The sequence below is a fragment of the Chenopodium album genome, chromosome 18 (assembly GCF_948465745.1).
Source record: "Chenopodium album chromosome 18, dcCheAlbu1.1, whole genome shotgun sequence".
Lineage (NCBI taxonomy): Eukaryota > Viridiplantae > Streptophyta > Magnoliopsida > Caryophyllales > Amaranthaceae > Chenopodium > Chenopodium album.
In genome coordinates this window covers 40505043-40530451 of record NC_137851.1, presented here as the reverse complement: position 1 = coordinate 40530451, position 25409 = coordinate 40505043, and the positions used below count along the sequence as shown (strand labels likewise).

The window sequence follows — 25409 nt, the reverse complement described above, 5'->3', positions numbered from 1 at the left end:
AAATTAAATAAATGAAAAAGAAAAATCACAAAACTGCCCACCTTAACACCAGCCCACCGCCCCACCTTAACACCCGCTCTCTACCCGGCCAGATCGCCGCCTAATCTGTGCTGATCGACTGCCCCTTTTCGTCCGCCACTTTCCTCCCCTGCTATTTCCCCATTCAACCACAAAGCAAAATCCTCCCCTAGTCACAAAAACCCTTAATGCCCTTTTCCCCACCTCAAACCCCAACGGATAGGGTATTCGGTGGTTGGGAAAGGGTGTTTAGGGGGGTTTTTGGGAGTTGGGGAGAGTTTTAAAGGGAGTTTCAAGTGGTGGTGGTGGTGGTGGTGGCTGGAAAAAGGAGCTTCGCTAGCGGGAGTGACGTTTTAAGGGAGATTGCATGCGGATCGAAAAAGGAGGGGAGAAGGTGGGTCGTATCACTGGCGTTGGGGGAGGGGGGAAACCGGTGCAAAGAGAAGGGGAGTACAGTAGCCGCTGGTGGTAAGGTTTTGGGTGGCCGAATCTAGGGTATGGCTGGTGATTTTTTTATATATAATTTTGTTTGTTTTTTATTTTGTTTGTTTTAATTTTTTTAACCAATTAACTTGTGACACGTGTCATTTTTAAAAAAAAAAAATTTACCTGTTCAACCGATCATCAGTTTTTGGGATTGAAGAAAAAGAAGAACCCCCAAAGTCCGGTTTATTCCAAAATAACCCAAAATTGGGATTATTCTAGAAAAATTCATGAAAGTTGGGATTATTATTTCTAATTTTTTCAAAAAAAAAAAAAATCAATAAATAAAAACAAAAAAAAACCCAACATTTAAGCTACCAGCTCACAACCAAAACCACGCTCTTCCTTGCCGCATTACCGGAAACATCCCCCTTCCCCAGCCCCTACCACGCCCAACACCGCGCCTCAACCTTCCCCATTCCCAAAACAACTCATAACCAAACCCCCATCCTTGAAATACCTACCTCGAAACCACGCTTAACCAAAACCCCCGCGCCCAAAACCCAAATGTCCCTTCCCTACTACCCCAAAAACTACGTGTATCTCAAACCCCCAACTCCCGAAATTGATGAGTGCCCACCCATTTGATGAGTTTTTAGGTTGTTTTTACCGTCTTTTCATGGCTTTCTTCCTTAATAAATGCTTAGTTTTATTCATTTTTCTCTTTAGTTTCCTTATTATTACTTATTTTGTATTTTGTCCACTTTTGTGGATTTTCTAGCGTTTTTTCCCTTTTATTTGTTCTTTTCGTTTGGTTGTAGGTTTAAGGCGAAGCTCGAGACTCATCACGATGATCCTCCGGGTTGGAAGAAGCCTTTTTGTACAAAACTTTAGCTCATGAAAGCTAATGGAACAATTGATGGCTAACTCCAAGGCTTAGTGGTTGCGCTTGCATGCTACACTCACATGAAAATATGATGTTGAACCCACCGTCAAATCCATTTGAATCTGCCATACCTAATGTTGATCATGAAGAGTGCACAATCAACATGAAGCTCGATCACACCGAAGGAAAGTCCCTTGCTCTAGCAGTGCGGGTGCGTAGGAAAACTCTACCACGACACGGTAACCACTGACGCGCCACGGCAGGCACAACCGCGACACGTCAACCTTCGCCGCAACACGAGAGTCTTTGCCGCGCCATGATGATCCTCTGGTTGCTCGGGCGCGTTCCTCTAGGACCTGTTTTCGTACCCTGATTATCATGGGCGCGCTAGCTCAAGCGAGGGCGCGCTCGGCTTCTTTTATTTCAGGATATTTGCTTTACTTCCTTTGTATTATAAATAGCTTTTCTATTTATTTTTTTTAAGTAATTCATTAAGCAATTTTAGATTGGAATTCTTAGCTTAGTTAAATTTCTCTCTCTAGTTTTAGGGTTAGTTTTGGATTAGATTTAGAGAGAGAAAGTGAAATATTTCAATAGTGATTTAAGAGATTGAAGATTCAAGGTGACAATTGTATTGAAGATCTCCATAATCAATCAATGAGGATTTCTAACTCTATTTCATTTTATTGCTTTGTTTAAATTTATGTTTGTTTGATTTGGTTTTGATGATTGATTCTTGATTAGCATAGTTGTTCTTGAATATTTGTTGATGCTTGATTTCTTTCACTTGCTTCTTTGATTTGAAGATGATTCTTGAGTAGTTGTTTGCTAGGGTTGGGTAAAACATGTATGATCGATGGATTGAGATTGATTTGGGAATTTGAGTAGTTCTTGTGTTGTAATTAAATTGATTATTAGAGGTTTGCATGTTGTCTACCTAGTTTCATTGGAGTAGCTAACCATGATGATAAACTTGATTGCATGATTGAATTGATTAACATGACCACTTGATATTAGTTTGATCATAATTGGTTGATATTTCGATTATGTTTCTTCTTATTATTTAGCACTAGAGAAATCTAGGTTAAAGAGTATGAGAACGATTAATTGAATACTCCTAATTGCTCCTACTATTTGTCTTTATATTGCTTGCATTGTTTGATTTCCTAATTAGCTTGATTATCATGAATGCATGTTGATCCCCATTCCCTAGTGTTTCATTTGTTTGTTTCTTATTTTGTTAGTTGGTTATTAGTATTGGTTACTGTATCCTTTACCTTTGATTTTGACCTAGCTTAGGCATTGATTTAAAGAAATTGAACATAACCGTTCCTAGTAGTTCGACCCTAGACTTACCTCTATACTTGTATTTTGATTTGTTAAGTGATTATAAATATTGTTTGGCTCTAAAGAGGATTAATCAACGACCTAGTTTTCCCTACGTCAAAAACCACCTCCCCCACCCTCGAAACCAGCCAAAGCCTAAACCCCCACTTTCTTGATCTCTCCTCCATGTACCGGAAAACCCAAATAAAATGGGGTGAGGGGAAGGTTTTCGATGTAGAGGGAAAGGAGGGAGGTCGAAAATGTGGGGTCAGGGATCGGTAAGGATGGTTCGGGGGTGGGGTTGGCCAGCCGAGGAAAGGGGTAGCCACGTTTGTGGCTGGTGGTTTTTATTTTTATTTATTTATTTTTTAAAAAAATAATATTTAATTTTTTTTGGAGTCAATTAACATGCAACACGTGGCAAATAAATAATTTGTTTTTATAAATTCAACCTTTTCTCCAGGTTATCGATGTTTGAGATTTAAAAAAGAAAACGTAGGTGAAAGTTGAGATTGTTGTAGATTAAGCAAAAGTAGGGATTATTAAATGTAAATTGGACACAGTTGGGATAATTGTTAAATGTATTTATTCTAAAATGAATAGACTTTATCAGCGTAGCGGGTTTCCTTGAATTACACCCGAATGTAATTGATTTTATTAACTGTGCAAATCATAAGAGACTCTTCAAAATCATACGTCGCTAAACAAGTTTCCTAATCCATACCCATAACTAGACATGGTTATTGGGCTGGTCGGGTCAAGGTCATTGTGGGTCGGGTCAAAGATGGTCACATTTTATAGGCCCGATAGCACGTCAGGATAATGTGGGTCGTGGATCAATTGCGGATCGATAATGGACATGCCAATTAATTACTTATTTAGATAAATATTGGACAAAACCATCGTTAGTTATTTTTTATTTTTTATTTTTTTTTTTTTTTTTTTTTGAAGACAAACAAAACTTTTGTTAAATACTACCTTCGTTTTTTTTAGTTGACACGTTTTGACTTTAACAATATTCTCACACTCCCCTTTGACCGTATTTTGTGGTTTATACATGATGAAAAATATAGTCATGTGAGATCTTGTTAGATTTGTCATGATATATGTTTTCAAAATATCAAATTTTCATATTTTTTTTGCTTATCGGTAATTAAAGATATGAACAGTTGAAGTTGTGCGTTTGCAAACGTGACTAAGAAAACTTGTCAATTAAAGAGAAACGGATGAAGTATATATTAATACGAAAATATCTATATAAATTTTTTACAACATCTATTTTCTTTATGTATTAAATTGGATAAACACTTTGGCCCTATATCGACCCTATCCAATAAAAGCCATGTCCATTAAAAACCCTATCTATTAAGAAACATTAGCTCGACCCAAATCCTGTTATCATTTGGATACCAATATACATACCCAATAACCAAGTCTACCCGTAACAGATTTTGTAAAAAACAAAAAAAAAATTGTAACACCACCTCACACACTACAGAACCAGATCGAACCTTTCATTCTGTTTTGTGCGTCGTGATAATTTTTGGATTACTACCAATACTGGGAATTACAAATTTGATTTTATCAAAATCCTAGAATTCAGTTAGCAATAACGTAGGTGTCTAGTTTGTCTAGAAGTATTTGGGGGGTAGCAAAGTTGGAATACGTAAATGTGGTTTAGAGAAGTTGATCTAACAGACAAGACGCTTCCAATGCGGTGACCTCACTTAGTGATGGAATGAGGAATACTATGCTACAATAATATGCATTAACATGCCAAATTATTGTGAGTTGGTTTAGGTTACGTAGCGTTTTGGTTGGACGACTTTAAATAACTTATTGTAGGTTGCACGAATTCATGTTAGTCAACCTTTGGTAATTGCTATATACGAGTATTATGGTATTATTACTTCGATGGAGTTGGTCGACGTATCTTGCTTCAATCTTCATTTTGATGCTTCATTTGACTATACTGTTCACTTTGTCAATTTGTTACGATACATTTATAAATAGGCTAAACTAGTCTCAATAGCATCAATTATTATAAATTGATCGCAGGTTAGTAGGGCCATTTTGAAATTAGGAGTTGGGATATCATAACTTTTACAATGGATTTAGCGTATGTCTTATATATTTATAGGGTTGAATTTGTCTTGCAAAACCTGATGTTGTTATGGCTACTAGCCAAAGATGGTGTTAATGTGTTATTTTGTTAAGTAAATACATAGCAGATCTTTTGTCAAAAAAAAAAAAAAAAGAAAAAAGTAGTAGATCTTTTTTAAAATGCATGTAGCTAAGTAAATTTTTATGTAGTCATCCGAGTAGAAGTTCACTATTAATCGATCTTAAGGAACATTTAATCAACCCTATAGCGAGAGTTATATACTACTAGAGACTTCCGTGTAATCAATCCTATAGCGAGAGTTATATACTTGCTATATATACAGAATAGGCAAGGTTACCTAGAGAGTTATATACTACTCCCTCCGTCTCTAAATTAGAATTCTATTTCTCTTTATTTTGTGAGTTATAAATATTAAACTAGGCTTCTAATAAAGGGATTGAGAGAGTACTATACAGAGTACATATAGCGAGACTTCCGTGTTTGATTATTCCAAGGGGCATTCATATTTAAGACATATTTTCACGAATTATTTCATATATGAATAACTTTCACCTTCTGTCTTTGGCAAGTAACTAAACTCATATTTCTTATAGTTGGGACAAGATTTATTGTTGGATATAATGATATGATTCATTTTATCAATCCTTCGATCTCATAGTGGCTTTATTTCATGTTTTGTACCCGAAAAAACCAAATCTAATGGCCTTTATTAATTTCATTATGAACTTATAATTGTTATGTCGAATTTATTGTCACCCATTAGATTTATCCGCTAAGGATAATTCAAATGCAAAGGTACCGTTTATAAATTAATCATTTCAAATATTATACAATTAATTTAAAGTTGTACTCGTACAATTGAGTCATTAGGACCGTCAATGTGGGAAGAAAAGGAAGTAATATTCTCTCCAAGCATAAATTCTCACTTCACAAACTCTGATTCAAATAACATAACTTTATGATTTGAGTAAACTTCTTTTTCACGGAATAAAGATACGGATCTATGTCTGTTGTGTAATTTAATGAAGTAGGGATCAATAGATGGGTCATCACTTGTGTACATGCATACCCAAAAAAAAAAAAAAAAAAGGAAACAATATCATTGAGTAAGTTCATAAACAAATTCATATATGTGGTTGGCCAATCATCATGGAGGATTATTACGTTAGTGTTATAGGAGTTACTCGGTCAGTTTTATCGGAGATATTTCATCAGTTTTATAGGGGTTACACTTTCAGTATTAAAGAGGTTACTCAGTCAGTGTTATAGGAGTTATTTGTTCTATTACAAGCGATCATATGGTGTAATCAGCCGCACACAAAGCATATAGTTATAATTTTAAAAAGTAAAATATGCAAAAATTATAGAGTATGTAACACTTGAGTGAAAGATATAACCAATATTAAAGTTACATACAACAAAATAATATAAGTATTATGCTTTCGAAAAACAAAAAGTATGTTTGTAAAAAAAAAAAAAAAGAATATTATTAGAATTCTTTCAAAACTTCTATATAATAAACAAATAATAAAAACTCCAATTATAAAAAAATGTAATACTATACTTCCTTTATTCCAGTATAAGTTTTTGATTTTTTATTTCTCAGGCAAAATTCCACCATATTTTAAATAAATATTTCTTCTCACTCTCAAAAGTTAAGGACCCATACTATCACTGAATTAATTAAAAAGTTCATATTTCACTATCTCTCTCCCATCACATCTAACATTTTATTAATATAAAAATAATTAATAACCACATTTTCAAATGCCACCTAAAACTATACGAATTATATCTTAATAAAGAGGTGAATTAAATTTGGAGGGGGGGGGGGGGGAGAGGAGGTGTTTTACTATGCTTAGCTTAGGGCTTCAAATGTGTTAAAAGTACATATTTATAATACATAAGAAAATTTGATAATTACCACAAATTATAATTCACGTTTTAGTAATAACTACGCACCAATATTTTATTTTATTTTATTTTTATTTTACCATGTACCAAAAATAGTTCAAAACCTTAAATTTTACCACCAATTTGCCCCAACATTTACTTTTCATTTTCTCTCGATTCCTGTTCAATGACGACCATAATAATGATAATCATAACATGAATCCTCACTATAATCAAATTCCCAATTTGATTCAAAAACCTAATTTCATTTCAAAATCCCGAATTTAATTTCCAAAAACATAAAACAACAATACATAGCTTTTTTCTCAATTGCATTCGTGTATTGAAGCTAGGAGAATTGATTTTTAAAAATCTAGTTTTTGTTTTCTCTTTTCGATTTAAGTGTTAACCTAAGTTTGAGATAGAGTCATGAATAAAGAAGGAAAAATAGTGAGCATAAGGAAAAAGAACATGGAATAATAGTAAGGGGTGGGGCCTAAAGTGTCTTCATGCAAGTGGATTTGGGCAAAGAGGTAGTAATATTAATGTTTTAGAAAATTGTTGGTTGTAAAATAAAAAAAAAATAATTGTTGGAGTTATTAATAAAACGTGAATTATAATAGGTCATAATTATCAGATTTTTTTAACACATAATTTCTACATTTCTTAAATTTTACTCACTTTTCATTTTTGTCTATATATTTTTCTTGATTTTACACAATTTTTCTTTATTTTATATGACAACCTTTTTTTTATTTTTATTTTATTTTATTTTATTTTATTTTTATCAACTAAAATCCACTTTGTTGGGTGCAATTCTATTAAATTAATTAATTTCTTATCTATATGTCTCTCATTTTAAAACTATGACCTTGTTCACTTCATTAAAAAAATAGTACTCCCTCCGTTTTTGTAAGTGCCCCATACCCTTGGGCACATAGTTTTAGGGAAAAGAATAAAATAATATATGAGTGGGTAAAGCGAGGAATAAAGAAATTTTGGAAAAAAAAAGATAGAAGAGAAAAATATGAATGAGGATTGCTAAGAGTAATGTGAAGGGGAGAAAATATTACATGAAATGATAGTGGGGTTAAACGAAATAGAAATATATAATTAGTATGAGTGAAATTTTCACTTTTGGTAATAGACTAATAGGGCACTTTTTTTTTTTTTTTTTTTTAAAGTTCGTTTTCAAAAAGTGGAGTGCTTAAGAAAAACACATGGAGTAAAATAATTTTAATTCAGTAAAAATTATTGCAGTGCAGTAAAAAGTTCAGTTTAGTAACAATAATAACTTTTAAAAAGAAAGATAATAGAGATCGAATCTGCTAAATAATTTCAGTTCACTAAATTTAAGGATTTTTTGGCTTTTACTACCAAGAAAAAACATGCAATTGTTTTTTTACCACCAAACTTTTGAAAGTTTTATTTTACCACTAACTAAAAATAAAAAATTATTTTTCACCACCAGCTGTCAAAGGAACCGTTAAATTTAACGGTTTTAAAAAAAAATTATTCGATATCATGCAAAAAACATGTTCTTTAGAGGTCTCGGGGGTCATTTTGGCCCTTTGGGTCCGATTTAATGTCAGAATTGACTAAAAAATATCGAAAATGTATCATTTTTTGTGGGTTACGCAAATTGAGGTATTTTTAGTAGGCAAAATGAGGTATTTACGATAATTTTTAATCAATTCTGACCTCAAATCGAATCCAAAGAGCCAAATTGACCCCACAAACATTAAAAAAATATTTTTGACACGAAAATCGAAGAACTTTTTTAATTTCGTTAGATTTAATGGTTATTTTGACAGCAGGGGGTGAAAAGCAATTTTTAGATTTTTAGTTGGTGGTAATATAAAACTTTTAAAAATTTGACGGTAAAAAACAATTTTGTGTTTTTTCTTGGTGGTAAATGTAAAAAAAAAAAAAACATAAATTTAATTTAATTTAAGTAAAAATAATTTAATTTCAGCAAAAATAATTTTTGTTCACTGAAAATAATTTCAGTTCAGCAAAAATGATGAAGTAAACTAAAAGTAGTCACATGTATAGACTTCATTTTTTATTTATTTTGGGTTTTTGTAGCTACAATAATCGAGTAGCAGAAAAGCAGAGGGAGAATAATGAGTTATATATATCGAGCCAAAACATATTAAAAATATATAATCTAAAATAAATTAAAAAACTATTAGGAAGATGAACGTTAAAAGAGTAGAAATTGTGAAACAAAAATGTTTGATGTAAAGAAAGAAGAATAATAATAATAATAATAATAATAATAATAATAATAATAATAATAATAATAATACCCACTTCACTATCCATGAATCCATGATCCATGACCTTAATTAACGACACACAAATAGAAAAAAAAAAAAAAATACTACGTATTCTAAATGGTTTAATAATAAAATTACATGCATATTTGGTTATAATTAATCATTTTTTATTTTAAATCATGTAAACTTTTTTTTTTTTTTTTTTATAGTTGAGTTAACATGTACTATGTATACAGACTCTCAATCTTAATCACTTAGCTTAACACCTGATAACTTAAAAATAATTTAAACTTATATAATCTAATTTATATTGGAAGTTTGGAACATAGCTTATAATTTAGTATACTTCTCAAAACGTAGTTTCACTTAGTATATTTAATTTTGTCAAAAACACATCCAAATTTATTAAAACCAAATTTACGTGAATTAAACATAACACAGCATGACAAATAAAGTTTTCTTAGTACGGAGTAGGTTTTTTGATATTGATTCATTTATTGTATATGTTTTTTTTTTTAGACAATGAGATCATAAAATATTAAAATAATGGATAAAGACACATTGGAATCCATTAGCTAAACAACTTCTCAAACCAAAGAAGCCAAAAATAAAAGACCCACCACTATAATCTATAACAAACCTCTTCAATTCCCTCCCATTTCTTAATTTCTTATATCCCCCCCTCTTTCCCTTCTTTCTTCGGTCCCATTTCACACACACATAATTACACCAAATTCCAGTCCACTATGCACATGACATGACTACCTTCTCATTCTTCTAAAATCTCCCACCCTTCTTCTTCTCTTCTCATTCTCTTCTTTATTTCCTTCTTCTCATGACACCTTTGTTAGGCCTCATCTTCATGGGTATTCTCACTTTCATCCCTCCTGAATCAGCCACCACCACCGCCCGTACCAATAAGCTGAAGTCAAAGCCGAAACACGGCCGTAAACACAAACACCATCACAAAGAAGAAAAACAAGAAAATAAGAACCTACAGACGCCAATAAAACAATCAACGAACCCGAAACCAAAACAACCTTCGTCATGGGACCAGATCAAGAACCTTCTTACTTGCAAGCAAGTAGAAGGTTCTAGAGTTCATGACCCTTCTAAAGGTAGTAGTAGTGCCATATCCTCTTGTGGGTCTATGTGTAGTTTCCGTGACGTAGTTCATGGAAACACTAGGGTTGTTCACCGGTCCGATAACTCGTCCCCCGAAAGTAGCTCGTTGGGCCAAGAGGCTCGGCTCCTGCACCGGGGTAAGACTGGTGCAGGGTCCGTGTCGAGCCGGTCTTTATCGGCTTCGGTTCGATCGGGTTCAAGTGTGACAACTGCGCATTCCATATCGTCTAGAGGGATGCCATTGAGGAAGTTGTCCGGGTGTTATGAGTGCCATATGATTGTTGATCCTAGCAGGTTTGTTATTTATATAATCTATTATTAGCAGTTAAGTTGGATTTAATTAAATTAGGGCGAACAATAAAGAACGAAAGAAGTACATAAATTTAATTATGTTAGTCGTACCAGTTGAGTTGGTAAAATTATTAATGAAATTGAATTATCAGGTACCCAATAATTCCGAGGACAACTGTATGTGCATGCCCACACTGTGGAGAAGTTTTTCCGAAAATTGAAAGCTTAGAGCATCATCAAGCTGTTAGGCATGCAGGTATATAATTTTTATGTTGTTTAATATGGAATATTCAGTAAAAATAAATTAAATTCGTAACAATAAATTTACTATATAGGTATTAAAAAATATCGGATTTTCGAGTAATCATATTATAATTTACAGTATAAATAACTTTTGGAGACAGATAAATATATAAGGTCGGTCCAAGACAGTCAAGTATGCCAATTTTTTCGCCGGATATTTTGTAGTAATATAATACGAGTATAATAATAATAATTACCCATAAGGTCCTAGTATTAAATTGTGTAGAAATAAGTGTAAATCGACATATTAATGGAGCTTGGTCGTTGGGCACTTAAGATTCAAATTTTAATTTTGGAAATGAATGAGATGTCAGAGCTTTAAAGAAGTAAGGTACTTTTATCGAAAACTAATTCAATGTCCTACCAAAAATAACACTGAAAGCAAAAACTATTTACTGTATTTTAGGAACATAAAGCAGAAATGTAGTGTAAGTAGAAAAGCTGGTTGTTGAATAGTGATTTTTTAAAGGTCTTTTTAACTTTGATTGGCCAATTAGTAGTTTATCCATTTGTGCCATGCTAATACTTCTAGTGTATGGCAGCTGATTTTTACAGTCAAATAAAACAGTCAAAAGTTTTGTGATAATTATGTCTCATAAAACTTCTACTTGTTTGTAGCTCGAGTTCATCATCTACACCACTAAAGAAGACAAACTTTGTTTAATTGATGTGGCTTTTCAGGTAGTTTAATATATTTAGCTATCTAGTACTCCGTAATCGATCAAACTAATCTAGATAAGATTTTATACTAGTAAAGTAGTAGTAGACTCCGTTACATAATCGTTAATGATATAAAGTACGAGCTTAAAAGGACTTTATAACTGTTTCACCGTTCTAATTAAGATGATACACCAAAACTAGAAGACTTTGTTACATAATCGTCGTTGATGATACAGTCAAACACTCAAACTTATAAAGGATTTGTTGCAATTTAGTTTTTGGGTTTGAGTTTTGAAAATGCAACAATAATATAATTTGGAGAGACTATACCCATTAGAAATATCATTTGACTCGAATTCGAATTAATTGCGACCTTGTAGTTAAATAAGGTTTGAATATTTTATGTTGACCAAAAGAGAAGTAGTGAGATTATAAAATCAAGGGGGTGGTGGGGAGAAATAACGAGTTTAATAATTTCACCATGTCAAGATGCTAAATGTTTAATTATGTGAGATTTTTTTTTGTTTTTTTATTGAATAAATTAATTATGTGAGTTTTTTGGACCACCTAGGAGCAATTTAATTCAAATAAGGAATTAAATGATGAGAGTAAACAAAAAGGCCCACCGACAACAAATAAAAACCCAAAAAATCGATTTCGATTCCAAGATGTGAAAACTTTAGATTACACAATTAAAGCATTAGTTCAATGTGGTACAAGTTTAATAAATGTTATATACTTATATGTTGTCAAACTAGCTAATGGGCAAATACAAATTTATCTGTCAGATTAACGAATTTTGTTAATCAGGTGACAATTTATGTAAATATATTCAAAAAGTGTAGTCATTTATTTATTACTTTTGGTGAGCTGTTCAATTACTGTTTACAACTAACATTTAGGAAATTACACATGTACCCCTCAACTAGTACATGAAAAAGACGCATGTATCCCTCCACTGCTACTTAAAAAGACGATTATACCCCAAATAAACAAATCTCTGGAAGATAAACTAGGCACAACTCTTAGCTAATTACTTCGTCGCATTATTCTTTTCATTGGTTCATTAGCTAGTCATTCGTTAAAATTACTCATGTTAAACTGATATGCAACGAGTAAATCTCAAATTATGTGAATAATGTAATGACATAAGCAATGTCACTAAAAATTTAAAGTAAGATGAAAAAAGAATCGAAGAGATGAATATTAAAATTATTATTGTTGTTATTATTGTTCATTTTTGTTTGTAAAAGTTTGTTGTTACGGTGGATAGTGTCGGAGCTAGGTCCTGAGGATTCGGGTAGAAACATAGTGGAGATAATATTCAAGTCGAGTTGGCTAAAAAAGGACAGCCCAATATGCAAGATCGAACGGATATTGAAGGTTCAAAACACACAAAGAACGATTCAACGGTTCGAAGATTGCAGGGATGCAGTGAAATTAAGAGTAAATAACAACGCAAAAAAGAACCCAAGATGCGCTGCAGATGGGAATGAACTACTAAGATTCCATTGTACTGCTCTTACTTGTTCGCTTGGCGCACGTGGTTCTTCTAACCTTTGTGGCTCTGTCGCTGGTTGCGGCGTTTGTACCATCATTAGGTAATTTTCTTACTCTCAATACAATTGATTTTTACGCTATATTTTTATTTTTATGTGTGTCGACTTATAACTGTGATTATTTATTAATATTTTTAATTGCTAATTTTGTGTACAAGTTTATGTGTTGTAATTAATTAAAATATATGGATTATAGAGTACTATAGGATTAAAATCAAATAATGTGTTTTAGTTTGTCTAATATGGATAAGCATTTGCAATAATCTCCTAGAAGACCGTCTTAGTACATAAAGATTGATTCTAGCTATGCATATTGCTTCTTCCATGCGACACTTATCACATACATATTGTGTGTTTAACTTATATAAGAAGTATTTAATTACTCAAGAAGTATTCAAAGTTAAGGATAGTGTCAAAAGTAACCCCCTTTTTTTTTTTGGCTATGTGATAACTAAAGGCAATTATATAGAAAACCTCCTATTTTATTTATTTATTTTTTGAAACAAATCAATTCATTAATAAAAAGCCATTCAACATTTACAAATGAAATGTACATTAACAAATACATAAAATTGAATCAAATTAGGGTTTCCTTCATCAAAGCTATGATCGTTGAAAAAATCTTGCACTGTGGTACATCTCTTGCACATATCGCTGGAATATACAACCTTTTCAGAGAGACGGTCTAACGATTTGTTGTAGCGTAAGGATGATTCTCATTTGATTCACTTGAACGCATTTGAAAACTTGACAACCGTTGCGGTCCCGAACAAATCTTTACCAAAGAACTGACAATAGGGCAAAAGATGATTACCTTTTTGATAAACCCTAAAACACAAACAAACCCTAAACATAAACAAACAACTAAACCAACAAAAACTAACGACTCCACCATAGGGAGACACTCCACCATAGGGAGACGGACGTATCTACACTTACTCGTGTAGATTTATTAAAACCTAAATTGCAAAACTAAAGAAAATTTAGGGAAAAGGGTCGGAAATAGTCTAATTTTCGAAGAAATTAGACTATTTCCGGCCTAAACGGCCGAAATTTTGGAGAAACCCTAGAAGAGAGGAGGAGAGAAGAGGAGTGGAGAGGCGAGTCCAAACACCTATTTTATTAAGTTAGTTGATATTGGAACTGTGTCAAAGTAACCCCTTTTTTTGGCTATGTGATAAGTAAGAAAATTTTTATAGAAAACCTCCTGTTTTGTAAAGTTAGTTCGTTGATATTGGAATAAATAACCTCATTGGGTTTGACAATGTTACTTATTTAAGGAAATTTACTTGTTAATATAACTTTATAGGACATGAATTCTACTTTCAATAGATATTGAAAATTATGAAAAATTAAAAACCTATGTATCACTAATTCACTATATTATTTGGTGTTACAAAATGCTGCCAATAAAACATTACGCGGTGTCAGTGTCACTATATTATTAGCTATAAAGTTTTGATTTTAATGTGAATTATGCTTATGAACAAGTAATGATTTTTCTACACAATATTTATTATTGTGTGTCTGTCACGATAGTGTATCATTCACGATAGTGTATCTTGAATGATTGATGTTTATCTTGTAAAGAGTTTTACGGTGCACAATTTCAACACTACACTAATAAGATCCGAGTACTAGACGAGTACAAGAACAAAGGACAAACATTTAATTGTGCCAATTAATCTTGTTATCAACCCACTTCCTGTTTACATGAATAGTGTACATCTCAACTTTACTTTTCTTCATTTTTTTGGCATTTTCTCCTCAACTTTTTGCAACTCACACCTTCTAAAAACATGCAAATTATGGTCCAATCACAAAATCATTACCCCATTATTTTCTCTCTAATTAAATTATTATTTGAAATATTAACTTGTTTTATTTGTGGGTGAACATTAGACATGGGTTCCAAGGAAACAAGGGAGTGAGGACAACCGCAAGTAGTGGGAGGGCCCACGATTGCTTAGATTGTACGGATGAACGTAGGGCAATGCTTGTATGCCGAGTAATCGCTGGTAGGGTGAAGCGCAGCGCCAACGACGCGCCGGCCGAAGAGGAGATCATGTCCCTCGAGGGTCCTTCGGGTAATGCCGCCTCCTATGACTCGGTTGCCGGTTCCGCCGGAATCTACTCTAACCTTGAAGATTTGGTAGTGACCAACCCCAAGGCTATTCTTCCTTGCTTTGTAGTTATTTATAAAACCCTAACCACAGCCTAGCTAGCTAGCTAGCTTATTTGTAATTTTGGCCAACTTGCAAGAAGAAATTAACCGAGTGCTTTGTCACGTGCTGACTAGTTAAATCACAGACGTACTTGTAACCATCTTTACGCATTTTCGTAATTAAATTAAAGTAATTTCCACCTTTAGTTTTAGTTAATCAAGTTAGAGTTTTTCTTTGTTGTATATATTAATTGTACGTATAATGTATTTAAATTTAATTTTCATTTGTTTAGTTTATTTTTATATCTACGTACCATATGATTAGAGAGTGGTTTAATTGAATTAGTTCAGCTGATGATCAACTAAATTAATGTGTGTTAGTTTTGTCATATTCTTTGACAACAATCCAACAACTACAAAATAAGTAGATCTAATTTTATTAGCTAGCTTCGGATAACTATATCATCAACCTTTAATATTTCACTTATAAATGATATAAACATTATGAAAGATCTACTTACATGGATCAAATCTAAGCTAGCTAATTTAAGTACGTAATTAGCTACGCTAACTAATTTGTCCTTTTCTTCAAGTGACAAAAGGAACACAACAATTAATTATTGGTTAGGAAAGAGTAGCCATGTAACAGACAACTAAGCTACTCACTTTATTAAGACATGGATCTTTGAGAATTCATGATGTGATGAGTTTTTGTTTTCTAGCACAACTTACAGTTTTTTAGGCAACTAGTTAGATTATCCAACTTTGTAATTATATTGTTTAAGCTTAATCAATTTATAATTATACAACCTAGCTAGTATGATTGTCGTTGTCTTAATAAATCAGATGTATCAGTACTACCACAATCATTATGTTAATTGTATGCATCACAAGCTGATGTATATGACTTTTGGAATCGGATTTCATAAAATGAAAGATTAATGATAAATTAATTATATGTATTTAATAGCTAAGATTGAAAATGAAACAAAGCTAAGGTAAGCTAAAGCACGAAGTTATATATTGCATACAATCTTATTTAAGTTAATGTACTCCTATGTACGTAGGTTCTTATGATTTTGCAGATATACCAAAATATGTCCACTAATTGATGTGCTTAAACAACATTCCTATGCTAGTTTAGAGGCTTGGACAGAATGTTGCGCTAGGGTAACTTTCGTCCCTAGGCGTTTCAATCGATCATTCCTTAGCTAGCTAGGCATGATCCACAACTTAGTTTGCAAGCTATGTCATGCCATGTCAAAGGGCCTATGAGTTAGGCATAGGATGGTAAAAACCCATCATGTATAGATCAAGAATGCCAAGCTTGGGCAATTCATTTAGCCATGCAAGATACAATTGTCGTTACATTTTATTTTTTTTTTTTTTTTTTTTTTTTTTTATCATTTACCTTCTTAATTATATTATGGAAAATGATAAACATAGCCCTAAGGGCTATATATAAGAAGTTAAATAAGGAAATATTGAGGATAAATTAACATTAATTACACCGATCTGCGTGTGATTTTGTCATGAATTTCTAACTTAATTTCATTTTAGGAAATATATTGGGAGTTGTTAAATAACGCCCACATTCTTATTAAAATCGCCCACAAATTAGGAATGAATTTACGTTCTTACCCACACTCAAAATCCTAAACTCTTTCTCTCTTTCACTCTCTAACATCACCTCTTTCTCTCTCCTCACTTAAAACCTCTCAAGAAAACTTAAAATCACCACCACCACCAACCAACACCACCATTGCCGCCGCTACCGCCGCAAAATAACATTCACCACCTTAAATCACCACCACCACTGCACATTGCAACCACCACCACAAGGTCCACCACTTCAATATCACCACCACCACCGCCCATAACTGCCGAGAATGCCACGGTCGAGGAACGCAGCACGCGCGAGGGAGGAGGACGCAGCCCAGGCGGAGCGGGTATATTTTTTTCACCGGAAAAGTACTCAAACCGCCCTGTCTGTGCGATTCAACCGTGGTACAACCGCCCAAGTTAGACGATTTGACCATGGTCAAAACGCCCAGGATATACGGTTTGACCATGGTTCAATCGTATAGTTTGGGCGGTTTGACCACGGTCAAACCGTATTTTCTGGGCGGTTTGTCTACGGTAAAACTGTATTGCCTGGGCGATTTGACCGTGGTTAAACCGTCTTGGGCAGTTTACGTAATTAAAAAAAAATTAATTTAATTATATATTTATTTTGCATATTAATAAAATTATATATTTGTTTATTTTAAGTACATATTAATTAGAAATATGTTTAGGAAATAAAATTATGTAATTGTTTATTTTAAGTGAATGTTAATTAGAAATATGTTTAAGAAATTAACTAATATAATTGTTTATTTTAAGTGAATATTAATTAGATTTATGTGTAGGAAATAAAATTATGTAATTGTTTATTATTAGTGAATATTAATTAGATTTATGTTTAGGAAAATAAAATAATGTAATTGATTATTGGTAGTGAATATTAATTAGATTTATGTTTAGGAAAATAAAATAATGTAATTGTTTATTTTAAGTGATTATAAATTAGATTTATGTTTAGGAAAATAAAATAATGTAATTTTTTTTTATTAGTGAATGTTAATTAGATTTATGCTTAGGAAAATAAAATTATGTAATTGTTTATTATTAGTGAATATTAATTAGATTTATGTTTAGGAAATCAAATAATGTAATTGTTTATTATTAGTGAATATTAATTATGTTTATGTTTAGGAAATCAAATAATGTAATTGTTTATTATTATTGAATATTAATTAGATTTATGTTTAGGAAATCAAATAATGTAATTGTTTATTATTAGTGAATATTAATTATGTTTATGTTTAGGAAATCAAATAATGTAATTGTTTATTATTATTGAATATTAATTTAGATTTATGTTTAGGAAATCAAATAATGTAATTGTTTATTTTAAGTGAATATTAATTATGTTTATGTTTAGGAAATCAAATAATGTAATTGTTTATTATTAGTGAATATTAATTAGATTTATTTTTAGGAAAATAAAATAATGTAATTGTTTATTTTAAGTGATTATAAATTAGATTTATGTTTAGGAAAATAAAATAATGTAATTTTTTTATTATTAGTGAATATTAATTAGATTTATAGAATTGAGTATTAATATTTGTATTACATTTTTTCATTAAATAATAGCCATTATTTGTTAGAAGGCTAAATATCGAGTTCACACGTGTCGAAGGATCGGGTCCTCGACATACTCAATTTCGTGGTGTTGATGCTTCTGTTAGGAGGGAGAGGATAGCTTCTCGCACGGTAGATGATGTCCTGGGTTGGTCTTCGGATGCTCAGCACGAGCTAGATCAGGTCATGGATGATTATGATTCTGATCATCATGACACGGAGGATGCCACGACTTCCGAGAGTGGGCGAGGAGGATTCGAGCACGGGGAGTCGTCGTCTGGGATTTTCGTGAGGAAAGGTAGAGGAGGGAGGTTTGTGGGTTCTACGACTACGACTTCGAGCACCGGCCGTACTCGTAGGTCTCGTGGTTCTCGAGACTCAGATACGTCTTGGCTTGTTCACGAGGCGATGCCAGGTGGTCCAGCTGATGGCAGTCTTATCCCTAGCTATGCAGCTCACGTTGCTTCTCGTGTTTGGGTCGGGGATGATCGTGATCCGTTGAGGTGCCACAGTAGGATTCAGTGGTGTAGTTCGCTGCAGGAATGGGAGACAAAGCTGAGTGCGGATTTACAAGCACGCCTTAGTGTCATTGGAGTACAGCACTTGCCGTCTATCATGCATTTCCACATTGATTGGCCTCTGATCTCTGCGTTCGTTGAACGGTGGCAGCCGGATACGAACACTTTTCATCAACCCTTTGGTAAGATGACGATCATGCTACACGACGTCGCTTATATTCTGAGGATCCCCGTTGAGGGTGACTTGGTTGACATGGTTAGCGACAGTGCATCTCTCCAGGTTGACTTTCAGGAGTTGTTGGGGCTGAGTAGGGATGAGCTTTTGGTGAAGCCGAAAGCTATTTGGGAGAACGGTGCTGTAGCGGTGACTAGCATCTATGAACGGTGCAAGTTGTTGGATCGGGTCCCAGACGTTGAGTTCATGGGTTTCTTTGTCACACTACTTGGTAGCACCTTGTTCGTTGACAAGAGTGGTCACTGCCTTCTTCCCTCCTGCATTTTAGAGGTGAAGAAGTCTTATGACGATCTTCACCGATATTCTTGGGGGTCAGCTACACTTTCTTTCCTGTATCGGCAGTTGGGTATCGCCTCCCGTATTGAGTGTAAGGCTATCAGAGGTTGTCTCACGCTTCTGCAGGCGTGGATATACGAGTACTTCCCATGTTTTCGGCCTTGTCAGGGAGCTTTAGTGGTACAGCCAGGTGAGGCATGGGCCTCGATGTGGGATCCACGCTCAGAGTCGAGGGATCACCAACGACTTATATCTTTCCGTACCCGACTTGATTAGATGACTGATGCTGAGGTAGTATGTGAACTTAGCTTGCGTATATTATATTATTATTTAACGTCTTCACAACTAATGTAACATTCTTCTTATGATTGCGTGTGCAGGTTAACTAGCGGCCCTATACACTTACCCCCGCACAGGACGTCCCGAGAACCACGTACATGGGATGTATACAGTTTCGGGACATCGTCAAGCCGTATAACCTAGACAGGGTTTTACGGCAACTTGGTCATGTGCAGGGGATACCGCGGCCCGGTTTTAGGCCTGACAGCGCGTATATACCTGCTAATGTCCGGTCGTATAGCGTTACTTTTCGAGGTCAGGGGTTATGGGATAAGTTTGGTCCTGGGAGCTGCTGTTTCGGCCTGTCGTTCCATCCACCTCTATTGGATGGACAGCCCACATGCACACCTGACTACTTGGCCTGGTTTTACACGTACTCCCATCCTCGGCTTATAAGTGATATCGCGGTACTTGCCCCCCCACCAATTCCAGGGAGGACGAACACTGATTACGTAAGTATTTGTTACTTGTTTTCCATAGATTACTGTGCAACTTAATATTGGTACTGATTATTTTTTGTATTTTTTACAGTGGATGGGTCGCTCCATGCATGTTATACGACGATTCATTGTTGATAGCGGCGGTGAGATTACCCAGACAGTGGTTGAGGCCCAGGAGCTTATTGCGGCGTGGGACGCAATGATGAGGATGTAGTTGATTTCATTTCTTATTTAGAAACTAACTTCATTGTTTTAGGTTATGTTGTAAAATTTTTTAAATTTATTGTTTGAATTTAAATTTGCATAATATATTGCTTAATTCTACAACTATGCAAAGTTCTACAAGTAAACATTGCAAAGTTCTATCACTAGTTTGTAGCTAAAGTATGCCATGTTGCTATCTGACCTACATATCGTTAATCCCAGTCTTGCACACTAAAATCGCGCACGTTGTACCAAAAACCTGCTACAGGAGGGACTGGAAAATTAGGTGACATGTCCAATCGAACATAGTGATAGTTTGCCACTGTGAGGAGTGCATACTCCCTATATGGGCCCGTGGCAGTGGACGGGGCACTCCATGGTAGCACAGTGATGCATGGATACACACCTATTCCATCTACGCCAGCACCGAAAAGCATAATGGCAGTGTTGAATAGGTTAGCGATCGAAAACAAGTCCTGAAACACTACCATCCAATGTTCACTTGTGCATCTCCCACCAGTCCATCTGATACGACGAACCTCGTTCTCCAGTTGATCAGCATAAATTTGAGAGTAAAGGTTAGGATGCGCGGCAACCTCGTTTGCAACCATAGTCCTGGCCAACATCCACTGCTCCTGGTCACCCAAAAAGAAATTTGCAACACATCAAAATCCGCAATTTCCATCACCTATCGGGTCAATCCAACCTTCCAAAAACGGCAACATGAATTTCGAAAAATGATCGACGTATAAAAAATCATCGATGTTCATCTGACTACCTGTAATAATCACCAGGAAAGTATTTTAGCATTATAAAAACCCGACAACGTCCGCACTAATTAAATCCCAAAAGAATTAATTAAATTTAAAACATATTAACAACAACAACAACAATAATAATAATAATAATAATAATAGCAAGTAACAATAATAACAATAATAATAATAATAATAATTATAATAATAATAGCAAGTAACAACAACAATAACAACAACAACAACAATAATAATAATAAAGCATATACCAGAAGGCGTTTCCATGTTTACTGATGATTGTGATCGACCACGTCCGGAGCTAGATGTAGAAGTAGCACGACCCCTACTTCGGCCGCGACCTCGCCCACGACCACGACTACGACCCCCCGGAATATGCTCGAAGCCACTTAGATCACGCCTGGTAGATGAGGACCACTGTTGGCCTTGTGGTCGACCCTTGGTTGTCTCATTTATCTCGGGCTCTTCATAATCTACATCTTCAGAGTAAAGCTCCGCAAACAACACTCGGTTCACACTTCGCACAAAACTGGCATCACGAAGTAGTACCTCATCAACCAGGGATCTAAACTGCGTCGTGTCCTGTTCCAACTCATCCTCAAAGATAGGAATGTCAACACCGTCTCCAATGACTAGGGTTTTCCAAAAAGGATGGACCTGATCCAAATACAACCCCGTACCACCCTGAATCGAGGTGTGTATAGTACAAGCGCATGGGAGTCCGTGTGTCATCAACATCGCACAACCACAACGCTTGTACACATCATCAGATAACTTTCTCATCCTGTTCACCTCCTGCTTAAGAATTTTGAGAGCATGGAAGGAAACATAGCCACTAAGATTGTGCAAGGGCATTCCCCTGTACTCCACTCCAATTCGTCGTCTGGAATCCTCCAAATGATGACGAATTTGAATAAGCAAACCCTCAGTGGCGCGGTGTACACGGTTGAAGATAGAATCCATTGACCCTTTGGAGCTTCCGAGCCACTGTTTAAGCACAGAATGTTGACTCTCCACCCTACACGTGTTCACGTTGCCAAAGTGCAACACCTTATTTGTCCAAGCCGGAATAAACTTGTTCTTATGCACAAGCCAAGTTTTTTTCACATAATCCACAATGGTATGCCTTGACCTTCCCCAAGTATCCTTCATTTGTTGCAACTCAAATTCATATTCATCCTCAGTTGTCGCATTCATGATTTTTGACCACCTCCCATTCCTAAATTTCTCGGCAGTCACCATGTCTTTCTTACACAAATGGTATACCTTGGCCAACACATCTTTGTTGATGTGCCACCTACATAGCAAGTGAGCTGTGTTTGGGAATATCTCTTTCACCGCCTTCATAAGTCCCAACTCTCGATCAGTTAGTATCACCTTAGGAGTCACTTCAAAACCTATATACAACTTCAATTTCTCCAAGACCCACTTGTAACTCTCATAGGACTCTGTCTTCATTAAAGCATACGCGATCAAAAAGTTTTGATTTGTCGGTGTGATCCCAACAATCTCGAAAAACGGCTTGTTGTATCTGTTTGTCTTGTAAGTGGAATCCATCCCTATGACATGTGGATATGTTCGTAACATATTCGCCATCTCTGGATGTGCCATAAAGGCGTGGGTGACAACACGTGTGTCGGGGTCAGCAGCTACCCAACTAACGTATTTGCGCTCATTGGCCAAGTGAAGGAACTGGTTGACGACATCTCTCCCTTCACTAGCATCAACCCTAACACGACTTCTAAAATTGTAGATGTGTCTCATGTTAGGGTTCTCAGTGGGAAACGCATCTTTCACTGCCGCCATTATGTGACTAGGTTTAGCACATGCTGAACTCATTTGACTAACCAATTGCTTCGCAGCCGGACTTAGACCACTCACTTGCCGATGACTCTCTCGATATACCATCATTGGGTGGTTATGCAAGCCATGCAAACCTGATGAAGGAATGATTTTCCACCCTTGATCGTCCACCATACATGTGACCTTGATACGAAATGGACACTTAACACCCTTTCTTTTCGTGTTTTTCCGTACAACATTCTCCACGATCGCACTTAAGATACTTGACCGGTCGACCATCTCGTTGTTTCTTATACGAAGACTTTGTAAGGAACAAGCCGTAACGTATGGAAATGTTTTGTGCCCATTCAAATGCTTCTTCAAAAGTCGGGAAGATCATTGACGTTATAAAATATGAACTGTAGTCAATGCCATCGCCACCATAATCCGGCAGTGATGCCTATTAATCATAACAACAATAATAATCATAATCATAGTTATAGTAATAATAACAACAATAATAATAATAATAATAATAATAATAATGAAATAATAATAATAATAATAATAATAATAATAATAATAATAACAATTAAATAATAATAATAAAAACAATATTAATAAAAAAAAAAACAAACCGGGCAAATCGGGCGGTTAAACCGCGGTAAAACCGTGCAATCCGGGCGGTCCAACCACGGTCAAACCGTGTAGTCCAGGCAGTTTGACCATGGTCAAACTGCCTGGACTACACGGTTTGACCGTGGTTGGACCGCCAGGATTGCACGGTTTTACCACGGTTTAACCGCCCAGTTTGACCACGGTGGACCGTTTTCTTTGGGTGGTTTGAGTTCCGGCGAAAATAAATTACCTCGCGAAGTGGATCCGGCGGAGTACATGGCCTGCCGCTATCACTGTCCGTCATGTTGGCGGTGGTGGCGACGGTGCAATGGTGGTGACGGGCGGTGGTGGTTGTGTTAGGAGAGAGAGGAAGAAAAGGGTAATGTTGGAAGTTTACATAAAAATGTGGGCGATTTCGATAAAAATGTGGGCGTTGTTTAGCAAGTCATAACATATTTAATACTTATGTATAGCCATAAGGGCTACATATATCATTACCCATAATCTAGGTATATGTAAAACCTACACAAAGTTTCATATGTAACTGACGGTCACGCCGTTTGGCCGGAATTTCTTGGTCAAGGATTACTTGGTTGATCGGTTAGGAGTTAGTTTCATTATGCATGTGAAGTAATCACACCATCAACTATTGGTATAGCTAACCACGTATAAAATACTGTAATACAGTTTAGTCCAAAAGATCTTCAGAACAAAAATTCAAAAATATAAATAAACATACTAAAGAATCAAAGATTTGTTTGACTTTGACTAGACAAACCTCCAATAGACAAGGCAGATATGTGATTCAAAAGATTATATTGTTAAAAACATATGCAAATCTATAATTGGGTTTAATAATGTTTGAATACTGATAATTGGGGTTCACATGCCACAGTGCCTACTAAAATAGATAGGCACATGAAGTATATGAAGTATATAGTTATCTTCTACTAATGTGTGGTTGGTGCACCCAGGTGCACCACGCGTATGGTGCACCCGGAAAGAACATTAGGTATATCTAAAAGAACATGGGGAAAAAAAGAACATTATAGCTATTTATTAAGAACGTGAGCATAATATGTTCTTTAAGTTTGATTATTATGTTCTTTGAGTTAGAAATATATGTTCTTTACATTATACAATATGCTCTTTAATGTTAAAAAAAAAATAAAAAAAAAAATAACCAGGTAAAAGAACATGTTCTTTAATGTATTATCATGTTCTTTTTGTAAAGACTTTATGTTCTTTGACTAGAGGTGATCAAAGTTAGACTGGCCCGGCCTGATTTTGGGCAGAATTTTTTCGCCCCCCAAATCGGGTTGGACCCGGCCTGTATATTTAAATTTTTTGGCGGGTTTGGGAATGCGTTTTTATGCATTTTAGTTGTTTTTTTTACTCGATCCGAAAAGCCCGCACGGCCGGACCATTTTGGGCGGGTTTGGGCACAAAAACTTCGGCCCAAACTTGTCCCAACCCGAGAAGTGAGCGGATTTTTTAACCTTGCCCGACCCGCCCAATAATCACCTCTATATTTGTCAAATGCAAACATGTTCTTTTTCGTCAAATATTATGTTTTTTTTCAAACATGTTCAACCACCCGAGTAACCATGAAAAATAACATGTTCTTTTTTGTCAAATATTATGTTTTTTTTCAAACACGTTCAACCACCCGACTAACCATGAAAAATAACATGTTCTTTTTGTAAAGATTTTATGTTCTTTGTAATGTCATGTTCTTGTCATACACAAACATATTCTTTTGTCAAACACATCAGGTATGTTCTTTTTCAAACACTAACATGTTCTTTTTTTGCCCATGTTCTTTAAAATATGTCTAATGTTCTTTCCGGGTGCACCATGCGCATGGTGCACCCGAGTGCACTATACTATTTTCAATCTTCTACGGAGTATTTGTTTGAATTTGATGCAAACTTCACTTCAATATTCAACTAATCCTATGAATTTATATATATTTTTTAG

General features: G+C 34.9%; 2 protein-coding genes across 2 annotated transcripts; one reads left to right on the top strand and one right to left on the bottom strand.

The window, feature by feature from the left end:
- The first annotated feature begins 9620 nt into the window (after positions 1–9620).
- LOC145592409 (uncharacterized) lies at positions 9621–15339 on the top strand. The gene is made up of 4 exons (XM_081648857.1): positions 9621–10372; positions 10522–10625; positions 12606–12933; positions 14794–15339. Exons 1-4 carry the CDS (start codon positions 9789–9791, stop codon positions 15110–15112), a joined length of 1335 nt encoding a protein of 444 aa, XP_081504983.1. The 5' UTR covers positions 9621–9788; the 3' UTR covers positions 15113–15339.
- Positions 15340–20921: 5582 nt separating this feature from the next.
- LOC145592143 (PKS-NRPS hybrid synthetase cheA-like) lies at positions 20922–23006 on the bottom strand. Its single transcript, XM_081648602.1, has 2 exons — positions 21281–23006; positions 20922–21034 (listed from the first exon to the last, which is right to left on the bottom strand). Exons 1-2 carry the CDS (start codon positions 23004–23006, stop codon positions 20922–20924), a joined length of 1839 nt encoding a protein of 612 aa, XP_081504728.1.
- Between the last annotated feature and the right edge of the window lie 2403 nt (positions 23007–25409).

What these genes read in the sequence shown, in the direction of transcription:
- LOC145592143 (XM_081648602.1), bottom strand. Translation starts at nt 23,006, where the DNA reads ATGGTGGACGATCAAGGGTGGAAAATCATTCCTTCATCAGGTTTGCAT. An exon ending in AAACATGGAAACGCCTTCTG is followed by an intron (nt 21,035 to 21,280) that starts GTATATGCTTTA and finishes TGATTATTACAG; the next exon opens with GTAGTCAGATGAACATCGAT.
- LOC145592409 (XM_081648857.1), top strand. Translation starts at nt 9,789, where the DNA reads ATGACACCTTTGTTAGGCCTCATCTTCATGGGTATTCTCACTTTCATC. An exon ending in ATGATTGTTGATCCTAGCAG is followed by an intron (nt 10,373 to 10,521) that starts GTTTGTTATTTA and finishes TTGAATTATCAG; the next exon opens with GTACCCAATAATTCCGAGGA. An exon ending in TCAAGCTGTTAGGCATGCAG is followed by an intron (nt 10,626 to 12,605) that starts GTATATAATTTT and finishes TACGGTGGATAG; the next exon opens with TGTCGGAGCTAGGTCCTGAG.